The following is a 12,000-nucleotide window of genomic DNA, read 5'->3' on the forward strand; positions in this document are numbered from 1 at the left end:
TTGGTTCTCCCTTCTATTCCAGTCTCGTATTGTTCGTGGAAAGAAGGATTGTCGGTATGCCTCTGTGTGGGCTCTAATCTCTCTGATTTTATCCTCATGGTCTCTTCGCGAGATATAAGTAGGAGGGAGCAATATACTGCTTGACTCTTCGGCGAAGGTATGTTCTCGAAACTTTGACAAAAGCCCGTACCGAGCTACTGAGCGTCTCTCCTGCAGAGTCTTCCACTGGAGTTTATCTATCATCTCCGTAACGCTTTCGCGATTACTAAATGATCCTGTGACGAAGCGCGCTGCTCTCCGTTGGATCTTCTCTATATCTTCTATCAACCCTATCTGGTACGGATCCCACACTGCTGAGCAGTATTCAAGCAGTGGGCGAACAAGCGTACTGTAACCTACTTCCTTTGTTTTCGGATTGCATTTCCTTAGGATTCTTCCAATGAATCTCAGTCTGGCATCTGCTTTACCGACGATCAACATTATATGATCATTCCATTGTAAATCACTCCTAATGCGTACTCCCAGATAATTTATGGTATTAACTGCTTCCAGTTGCTGACCTGCTATTTTGTAGCTAAATGATAAAGGATCTATCTTTCTGTGTATTCGCAGCACATTACACTTGTCTACATTGAGATTCAATTTCCATTCCCTCCACCATGCGTCAATTCGCTGCAGATCCTCCTGCATTTCAGTACAATTTTCCATTGTTACACCCTCTCGATACACCACAGCATCATCCGCAAAAAGCCTCAGTGAACTTCCGATGTCATCCACAAGGTCATTTATGTATATTGTGAATAGCAACGGTCCTATGACACTCCCCTGCGGCACACCTGAAATCACTCTTACTTCGGAAGACTTCTCTCCATTGAGAATGACATGCTGCGTCCTGTTATCTAGGAACTCCTCAATCCAATCACACAATTGGTCTGATAGTCCATATGCTCTTACTTTGTTCATTAAACGACTGTGGGGAACTGTGTCGAACGCCTTGCAGAAGTCAAGAAACACGGCATCTACCTGTGAACCCGTGTCTATGGCCCTCTGAGTCTCGTGGACGAATAGCGCTTGCTGGGTTTCACATGACCGTCTTTTTCGAAACCCATGCTGATTCCTACAGAGTAGATTTCTTGTCTCCAGAAAAGTCATTATACTCGAACACAATACGTGTTCCAAAATTCTACAACTGATCGACGTTAGAGATATAGGTTCGAGTCATCCCTCGGGCATGGATGTGTGTGTTTGTCCTTAGGATAATTTAGGTTAAGTAGTGTGTAAGCTTAGGGACTGATGACCTCAGCAGTTAAGTCCCATAAGATTTTACACACATTTGAACTTTTTTTTTTTTTAAGCTGAGTCCCATAAGATTTCAGACACACAAAATATAATAACGTTATTGCTCTGCTACGAGCCACCAGATACCACGGGTCCCTTGTACCAAAATATTGAGAAAATATCCCTGAACAACTTCCGAATTCTGTCGGTGGACTTCGGGATAACGCTTTATAGCGAAAAACTTGTCTGTGCTGAGTTATTGGAATTTATATCACGTGGGCTACGCCTAGACACATAAAGTGCGCATTTGGTGAAATACTGTTAAAAAAAAAAAGGAACTCTAATTTACAGTAGAAAGTGCCGTAGTGCCTAGAGGTAAGGATGGAAAAATCCGACAGGTTAAAACCGTTACCGGTGTTTCTGTTCTGAATATTTTCTTCCTATTTGCTTGGTCCTGTGTATTTATTTGTTACTAATAATATTGTAAAAGACTAAATATCAATTAGCCGGAACAGCAGTGACGAAATTTTTTGTGCTTGAATAAACTGTTTCTAGAAAAAGAATAATTTTTGTTAGTAAAACTTGCATTGCTTTGAAACTTTGCTTTATTGTAGAGAATGCGGAAATGTGTACAGTCTATTTCAATAACAATGCCAATAGAAACCAACAACAAACACATGACATAAGAATTGGTACAGCATTGCTGAGAGAATAATGTACGTGTTACCATTTGGCCTGCCCTGTTAGATGGTACGCATCGTGTAAGAGTTGCCTCATGTCGTCTAGAGGGTGATCTTTTCCACCGTGTACAAACTCTAGGGACTGACCGATGAGAGGATACGCAACAAAAAGAGCTCTAATGAACTTATGTCCGGAAGTGCATAATTTCCATGGTACAGACAATTTATTCAATCATACATTTTTTCAGAGATTACGGTCGAACAGGCGCTGTACCATACAGCCACAGTTACAGTGAATGTTGAAAATGGTTTCCATGTCCCTCGACGCATGCGTGTACGCGCCATAGCCTGTTCTGCCTGAAACGTTCACATCGGGCAGGCTGCATCCGAACAGTGTCAAAGGCAGCATGCTCCAGTGTCTCTGCATCTGGAATGGGCTCTGCATACCCGATACTTTGAGATGGCCTCATAACCAGAAATCGAATGGGTTGAGATCCGGTGAACGAGCAGGCCTTGCAACTGGACCCTATCATCAGATCTATTGACCAGGGAAGGCACGATTGAGATACGTCCGGACGTAAACGGCAAAGTGGGCAGTGGGCTGGAGCACCATCATGTAGCAGCCACATAACGCTTCGAATAATCAGTGGAACTTAACTTCTTACAGCAGGGGGGGGGGGGCAAATTCACCCCAAGAAACGCCGATAGTTTCAGCCTGTCAGGCGACGTGGAAGAAATACTGGCGCCAGAATAAGGTGGCCAATTATTCCCACCCACACATTCTATCTACAGCGATGCTGATGATTCGCTGTCACCACACCATGTGGGTTCGACATACTACTCCAGAGGTGACTGTCATGAAAGTTGAAAATACCACTCTGCGTAAAGGTGGCCTCATCTGTGAATAGGATGGATGATACAAATCCCGGAATCGTGGTTCCATGGTGAAGAAACCAGTGACAAAACTACTCGCGATGTGGAAAGTCTGTCGTGCATACGCTGTAAATGGTGAGGAAAGTAACAGTTGTCACGTGCTGGTGGGCTAACTGCCTGGTACTGACACGGCTGTCACCTTCCACAGCTTAAAAAAATGGTTCAAATGGCTCTGAGCACTATAGGACTTAACATCTATGGTCATCAGTCCCCTAGAACTTAGAGCTACTTAAACCTAACTAACCTAAGGACATCACACAACACCCAGTCATCACGAGGGAGAGAAAATCCCTGACCCCGCCGGGAATCGAACCTGGGAACCCGGGCGCGGGAAGCGAGAACGCTACCGCACGACCACGAGCTGCGGACATCCAGAGCTTAGTCACAATTTCTTCCAAGTGTGCTGTCCGAACACTTCGGGCATGTCCTTCATGATATCGTACTTCCTGAAACGACCCTGTCTCAGACAAACGGCGAAACACTGTTGCAGCCATTAAATGTTGTGATTGTTGTAGGCGGGGACAGGTCTCCTGATACAACCTTGCTGCCTGTCGCTCGTTGCCGTTTGACTTTCCGTAAGTAAACACCATGTCGGCATGCTCTCGATTCGAATACAAAACCTTTGTGTACAACGCCGTATTACCTCCACTACAAGGTGAGACAGCAAGGGAAGTGAATCTGACACAACATTACCAATTACTATTGCAGGAGGGGGCGCTAGGGCATGACGTATGAGGAACAGTACCACCCTCTAGGAGGAAACCATGCATACTATAACTCTGGCTGTATGGTACAGCGCGTATTACACCGCAGCCTCTGTAACAAAGTATGACTGAATAAATGGTCTCTAGCATGTAAACAATGCATTTCCGGATAGAAGTTCATTAGATCTTTTTTGTTCCGTGCCCTCTCATGGATCATTCCATAGAATTTGTACACTGTCGTCGTCGGACATCAGTTGTTTTACAGACTGTCACCATGCCTCGACTGGATGTATTTCACGAAGTGTGGTGTCAGTGAAGCACAGTGTTCCCTTCGCTTTAAAAGATTAAAAGCGGGAGGAGCCACTGCAGACATGTGACGTAAGATAAGGAGAAAATGCAAAACTTAACGTTTGATTCATATTTTACAATAAAAATAGAAAGTAGCTGATCTTGCCTGTGACAACACAATATGCCTTCATCTGCTTTGAGCCTTTGAAAACCGGCAAATCAATACGAGAATTACAGTTCTTCAACTTCAGTTTCCTCCCTTTAGCTCTGACTATTTCTAGTGCCCAAATAGTGGTATGATGGGCGATTAGAACATGATTTTTCAGCAGAATCAGAAAAATTTAGTATCGATAGGGGACTAGATGTGATTTTTTTGTAGTAGTCAACTACTTTTCGAGAAAAGTAGCGAATGGTGGACAGACTAAGTTTTCTTTTATTTGTGTATTTAATTTATTGACGCTATGTAGCTTGAAACTAAGGCAGTAAAAATTTGTCAATTTTTGTTCCATATCCAGGTGTTGTAGGAAACAATAGGAATAAATAACCCAAAACCGGTCGTTTCAGAAACCGGTTATTTGGAATGGTTTTAACATTTCGGTTAAACTGGCTTTCGTAGAAACCTATATAACCGAAAACTGGTTGTTTCTGCGATAACAGTCGTCCCTGCCATGAGATGGTCAGCGTTGCAGCGTTTCATACGAATTTGAAGGTGTAGTAAACTGCTATCGGTTTTGAAGAACCGCCTTGCGCTACTGCATCGGTTAACCTCCGCCCCGCCCCCCTCCTTCCATCTATTTGTCACATTAGTCTTTTATGAAGATTTGAGAGGAGCGAAGATTACAATAAACTTTCTTGTTTACTTCGCTTGTCATGTAGAGTTGGCTCCAGTTGTTCTTGTGCAGGGGTCTCGTTCTTGAAGATGAAAATATCACATATTAGCCCCTCACAGTTGCACTGATGTAAATAAATTTGGAGATTTTTGTTGCAGAATTTTTGTTTTTACGTAAATATATTTTCTTACATTTTCGTATGTCATACAGTCTTTTGATTTTTCACATTAACAATGCCGAAATTACATTTTTCTCACAAAATACAAAAGTACATCCGATAACATCAGAGGCTTGCTTAGGACTCTCGTACTCCGCGGAAAAAAACAATATTCCAAAGGGTTTACAGTTTTTCTTTACAAATGAATTTCTACTAGTTTCTGTTACATTATTACTTTCGATCATCATTTCATAAATGAATCCAGAAATAAACATAGTACCCAGTACAGTATTGCGTAATTAAAAATCTAAATTTTAAGTGTGCCAATAGTTCGTAATTTCAAATGTTTCTAAAAAAGCAATTTTAGCTGTACATTCAGAACCAGTACTTATCGATTATAACATCGAAACCAAAATATTTTATAAAGCAACTCCTTTTCATAAATTCTAGCTTTAAGTATACTGTACTGTGTATAAAATTATATGAAAGTTTTGAGATAAGCAACTGAGATAATATTGACCTGTCCAAAATTCGAAAAATGGTACTGGTATCGACAACTACTGTTGAGGAAAACTATTGCAAGAGGAGGAGGATGTTCCGTTACAACCTGTACCGCCAGTGGCGGTTCTCTGTACTGCGCTGTACTGCTGTACTGTGCCACAGTTGTGACGTCGGCCGCTCGCTCACGCTGTGCAGGTGTTCACGGAGGCGTCGGTGTGGCTGAGCCTGGACGGCGTGCACTACCAGTGGGCGACGGCGCCGGTCAGCACGGGGGCGGCGGGGGCGGCGGGGGCGGCGGGGGCGGCGGACTCGGCCCCCTCGTGCGTCAACGTGAGCCTGCCGCTGCACAGCCGCGTGGCGCGCTTCCTGCGCCTGCAGCTGTACTTCGCCGCCGCCTGGGTACTCGTCAGCGAAGTGCGCATCGACTCGGGTGAGTCCCCGCCTACACGGGCAGCCGGAACGTCCGTAGTCGCAGGTTTCATTAGTCTGTATTCCGCTTAGGACCACGGCCCGTCAGAATGACGGAACCACGCTGCGGCTGGCATGCACACTAGACTCATTCTCGATCGCGCCTTCTTGCTGTGGAAAGCCGACACGTGTGTCCAGTGTCCCAGTCACGATCCAGTTCCACAGGGCTACAATTCCTCAATTGTTTTCTTATTCATGGCGGAATTAATGTTTACCTCGGCCGTTGCTGCTCACACACCTGCATCCCGTACAATGTAGCGTGATATCTAATCGACATCTCTACATGGCCGATCCTCGGCTCTGATGGGTAAGCTGCTCAAGTCGGAAAAGCAATCTACGTTATTCTGTGACTCGCATAAACGATGACTCCTCAACTGTACCTACGTTTTTGTCAGGAACTTATCGTAACACAAATAATTTCTTTCTGTTCCGAGTCAAATAATCGGGAGCATTCGCTTGACAGTAATACAAAAGACGGAACTGGGAAACCCTTTCATATTAGGGCAACAAGGAAAATATTAGTCGTCGCCTTAAATGAGCACACTGGGTGTTTTAGGAGCTGTGTAGACGGTATGCAGGCTGGTTTAGTTGCCCCTACCACTGGATTTTATGCAACCCCCAACTCTTTAAAATACCACAGCAAGATTCTCATTTCTTCTCGTTCGCTACTCATAAACGATTAGTCCTACAGAAAAAAATGAACAGCATCTTTCTTTAGAAAATTGAATGCAGTTGAATTTTGTACTGGGATACGCTTTCGCTAGAGGCCATTGTTTTCGAGCTATTGAAGGAAAACTTACAAAAATGATCTTCAAATACGTTTTTCTTGAATAGCTCGGAAACTGCGGTCTCCAGTGAAAATCTTCCCGGTACAAAATTTAACTACATAAAATGTCCTACAAAAAGGTCCTGTTAATTTTTTTCTGTGGGAGTAATACACTCCTGGAAATTGAAATAAGAACACCGTGAATTCATTGTCCCAGGAAGGGGAAACTTTATTGATACATTCCTGGGGTCAGATACATCACATGATCACACTGACAGAACCACAGGCACATAGACACAGACAACAGAGTATGCACAATGTCGGCAATAGTACAGTGTATATCCACCTTTCGCAGCAATGCAGGCTGCTATTCTCCCATGGAGACGATCGTAGAGATGCTGGATGTAGTCCTGTGGAACGGCTTGCCATGCCATTTCCACCTGGCGCCTCAGTTGGACCAGCGTTCGTGCTGGACGTGCAGACCGCGTGAGACGACGCTTCATCCAGTCCCAAACATGCTCAATGGGGAACAGATCCGGAGATCTTGCTGGCCAGGGTAGTTGACTTACACCTTCTAGAGCACGTTGGGTGGCACGGGATACATGCGGACGTGCATTGTCCTGTTGGAACAGCAAGTTCCCTTGCCGGTCTAGGAATGGTAGAACGATGGGTTCGATGACGGTTTGGATGTACCGTGCACTATTCAGTGTCCCCTCGACGATCACCAGTGGTGTACGGCCAGTGTAGGAGATCGCTCCCCACACCATGATGCCGGGTGTTGGCCCTGTGTGCCTCGGTCGAATGCAGTCCTGATTGTGGCGCTCACCTGCACGGCGCCAAACACGCATACGACCATCATTGGCACCAAGGCAGAAGCGACTCTCATCGCTGAAGACGACACGTCTCCATTCGTCCCTCCATTCACGCCTGTCGCGACACCACTGGAGGCGGGCTGCACGATGTTGGGGCGTGAGCGGAAGACGGCCTAACGGTGTGCGGGACCGTAGCCCAGCTTCATGGAGACGGTTGCGAATGGTCCTCGCCGATACCCCAGGAGCAACAGTGTCCCTAATTTGCTGGGAAGTGGCGGTGCGGTCCCCTACGGCACTGCGTAGGATCCTACGGTCTTGGCGTGCATCCGTGCGTCGCTGCGGTCCGGTCCCAGGTCGACGGGCACGTGCACCTTCCACTGACCACTGGCGACAACATCGATGTACTGTGGAGACCTCACGCCCCACGTGTTGAGCAATTCGGCGGTACGTCCAGCCGGCCTCCCGCATGCCCACTATACGCCCTCGCTCAAAGTCCGTCAACTGCACATACGGTTCACGTCCACGCTGTCGCGGCATGCTACCAGTGTTAAAGACTGCGATGGAGCTCCGTATGCCACGGCAAACTGGCTGACACTGACGGCGGCGGTGCACAAATGCTGCGCAGCTAGCGCCATTCGACGGCCAACACCGCGGTTCCTGGTGTGTCCGCTGTGCCGTGCGTGTGATCATTGCTTGTACAGCCCTCTCGCAGTGTCCGGAGCAAGTATGGTGGGTCTGACACACCGGTGTCAATGTGTTCTTTTTTCCATTTCCAGGAGTGTAGTTTGTACCTGGTGAGCAAGAGAATATGAAAATCTTTAACGTACTACGAGGGTTACTCGGAAAGTAAGGAACGAAGCCGCGTGGAATTAGCCGAGCGGTCTAAAGTGCTGCAGTCATGGACTGTGCGGCTGGTCCTGGAGGAGGTTCGAGTCCTCCCTCGGGCATGGGTGTGTGTGTTTGTCCTTGGGATAATTTAGGTTAAGTAGTGTGTAAGCTTAGGGACTGATGACCTTAGCAGTTAAGTCCCATAAGATTTCACACACATTAAGGAACGAAATGGAAACCACAGTGAAAATCCGATGAACACAGGTGTGTTGGGCAGTGTCTCTAGCATACCCGTCGATTCCATTAAGTCGTTCTTTTTAGTTCTGAGCACACAGAAAGCACATAAAGATACCTAGATAAATAGTGTCTCCCGCCAAGTACAAGGGCCTGCTGAGAAATTTCGCCTGAAGCTATGCTGCCAGCATTACATAACTGTCGTGAGCTTTCTTCTTCAAGACAATTCTCAGCCACATTCTGCAGGGGCAACAGAGATGATCCTGCATCGTTTTCAGTTGGAAATTTTTGATTACCTACAATACAGCCCGTAATTGTCTCCTTCCGAGTTTCATTTCTGCTCACATGAATCGCTGGCTATGAAGACAACATTTTGGTACAGACAACGAGCTGTAGGCTAGGGTAGAGAATTGGCGGAAAGCACCGGCGGCTTCCTTCTATAACGACGATATTGGAAAGTTGGTTCAACGCTACGACAAACGTCTAAGTCGGATCGGCGACTATGGAGATATGTAGCTGGAAGTTGTAGCCAACTTTTGCAAATAAAACAGTTTTGATTTTCACTGTGATTTCCATTTCGCGACTTATCGCTTCTTACTTTCCGAATAGCCCTTGTATCTGAAGACGGTGTGGGCTGCACAAAACCCAGCTGCAGAGGTAGCAGAATTACCCTGAATAATCAAAAACATTTCACTTGAGGGCGTATATGTAACCCAGCAGGACTCTGATGCACGTATGTAAACAGCAGTATGTGGGCAAGGGGTTGGTGCGGCCTTCAAACGGAAACCTTTTGGTCGCCGCTTATACGTAGAGTGGTAACAGTCAGTAGTGTGCCCGGGCAACTCTAGTAGACGTCTAAGTAACGCAACGGACAGTAGCTGACTGTACTCGTGTAGTACGGTTTGTTGAGTCGCAGCTTGGCCTCTTTTCAAACGCTGGAACTTCACCAATGCACTAGTGAGGCGTTTAGGCTGCGAAGTGTTACTGCCGCACTGGTAGATTTATTGTCAGCTGTCGGTGTCACCAGCACACGACTTAATTTTTTTGGCCTCCCTTTTTACGATGTGATTGGGGTCGGTGATCAACCAGCGCTCCAAAGCCCACACACTAATTAGATAATGAGTCTAAATCCTTCGAGCAAGTAGGAAAGTTAGCGAATAACGTATAAACAGGTGAAGTTACTGAAGAGACTCCATAGCATTAATAATGTTGATGAAACAAAAGATTATAGCGTAAAACAAGTAAACGTTTACTGAACACTATTAATACGTGTCAATGGTGACCTCACATAGATTGCAGATTCCAATGAAAAACAGTCTAACAGTAACTGATGTACGAGGTGCGGCTAGAACAAAACCGAACTGATGCTGGAAAAAACATTTATTTAGAATTATTTACAATTTCATGTTATCTCCTTCAATGTACTCTCCTCCTCGGTCTCTACACCGCTCCATACGAATTTTCCACTGTTCATAGCAATGCTGCAGATCATTTTCGGTAAGACCATACATTACTTCCGTCGCTTTTTCTTTTACTGCTTCAACAGTCTCAAATCTAGTTCCTTTCAAAGCTGACTTGACTTTAGGGAAAAGAATAAAGTCACAGGGGGCCAAATCAGGTGAGTAGGGTGGATGATCTAAGATGGGAATGTTGTGTTTTGCCAAAAACGTCTTCACTGACAACGCACTGTGAGCTGGGGCATTGTCTTGGTGAAGGATCCATGACTTTTTTCTCCACAAATCGTTCCGTTTTCTCCGTACTCGCTCACGTAGGGTAGCCAGGACGCTAATGTAGTAATGCTGATTCACTGTTTGTCCCTCTGGTACCCAATCAATGTGCACAATCCCTTTGATGTCAAAAAAAAACAATCATCATTGCCTTGAATTTCGATTTTGACGTTCGTGCTTTTTTTTGTCGTGGAGAACCAGGAGTTTTCCAATGCATCGATTGGCGTTTAGTTTCGGGATCGTAAGTAAAAAACCACGATTCATCGCAAGTAATAAGATTTTGTAAGAAGGTGGGATCACTTTCAATGTTTTCCAGGATGTCAGAACAAATCATTCTTCGGCGTTCCTTCTGTTCAATTGTGAGACACTTTGGAACCATTTTTGAACACACTTTGTTCATGTTGAAACTTTCATGAAGAATCTGCCTAACACTTTCCTTGTCAACTCCTGTTAACTCAGACACTGCTCTGATTGTTAAACGGCGATCTTGTCGAACAAGTTTACCGACTTTTTCAATGTTTGCATCAGTTTTTGCTGACAATGGTCTGCCAGTGCGAGTGTCATCACTGGTGTCTTCGCGGCAATCTTTAAATCGTTTAAACCACTCAAACACTTGTGTTCGCGATAAACAATCATCGCCGTACACTTATTGTAACATTACGAACGTTTCACTTGCAGGTTTTCCTAGTTTGAAACAAAATTTGATGTTAACACGCTGTTCTTTCTGTACACTCAACATTTTCCGACGCACAGACAAAACGTCAACTACTTAAAACAGACGCCACGGGCAGACTGAGTGCAGGAGGCAGATGAAACTCGAGCAGTAGGCGGAGCGACAGTCACGTGACAGGCCACGCTACTTTCAGCCTTATTGCATTCGTTTTATTGTTTCACCAGTACTAGTCCGGTTTTTTTCTAGCCACACCTCGTATCTACTGCGTGCAGAGCATCGAATACAGAAATACGTGTTTACTTACCTGCGCGTTAATCCACAAAAATCAACAGCAAACGTTCAGCATCCGGAAGTGCAGTTTCCCATCAACAATTGTGACGTAAACTAAACTTTGTTATCATAAATACCTACAGCAAAAATGTGTCCCAGATCTAGAAAGAAAGTCAAAGTTCGTAAAACCGTGCAAAATAAGTTGCCGAAAATAGTCAAATAATGTAAGTCCGGTGAAAAGCTGAAGTATGTCCTCGACAGCGAGTGTTCATCAGAGACAATGGTATCGTCATGAGTGGCCCAGGGAGATGTGACAGGTCCAGTGTTGTTCTCTATGGACATAAATAATTTGGAGGACGGGGTGTGCTGCAGTTTGCGGTTGTTTGCTGGTGATGCTGTGCTGCACGTTAATGTGTCGAGTTGAGTGACTGTAGAAAGATGCAAGATGACGTAGACAAAATTTCTAGTTGGTGTGATGAACGGGAGCTAGCTCTGAATGTGGGAACGCGAATGAGTAGGCAAAACAAACCTGTAATGTTCAGATATAGCGCCAGTAGTGCACTGCTTGATACAGTAATATCTGGGCGTAACGTTGCAAAGCGATACGAAATGGAACGAACGTGTGAGAACTGTGGTAGGGAAGGGAATGTAATATTTCTTGGGAGAGTCATAGGAAAGTGTGGTTCATCTGTAAAAGAGGCCACATATGAGACACTGGTGCGACCTTTAGTGCTACAGTGTTGGGGACCCGTACCAGATTGGATTCAAGGAGGACGTCGAAGCTGTTTAGGAGGGGGGCTGCTAAATTCGTTACCAGTAGGTTCGAACAAGACGCAAGAGTTACGGAGATG

General features: G+C 45.3%; 1 protein-coding gene across 1 annotated transcript in view; it reads left to right on the forward strand.

The window, feature by feature from the left end:
* The window catches only part of LOC124795540 (discoidin domain-containing receptor 2-like), a 590,808-nt gene that overhangs the window by 358,490 nt on the left and 220,318 nt on the right, over positions 1 to 12,000 (forward strand). Inside the window, exon 7 of the mRNA XM_047259613.1 lies at positions 5,567 to 5,801. Within this exon, the coding sequence (XP_047115569.1) occupies positions 5,567 to 5,801 (235 nt within the window). The remainder of the gene's footprint in view (positions 1 to 5,566; positions 5,802 to 12,000) is intronic.

The sequence above is a fragment of the Schistocerca piceifrons genome, chromosome 4 (assembly GCF_021461385.2).
Source record: "Schistocerca piceifrons isolate TAMUIC-IGC-003096 chromosome 4, iqSchPice1.1, whole genome shotgun sequence".
Taxonomy (NCBI): Eukaryota; Metazoa; Arthropoda; class Insecta; order Orthoptera; family Acrididae; genus Schistocerca; species Schistocerca piceifrons.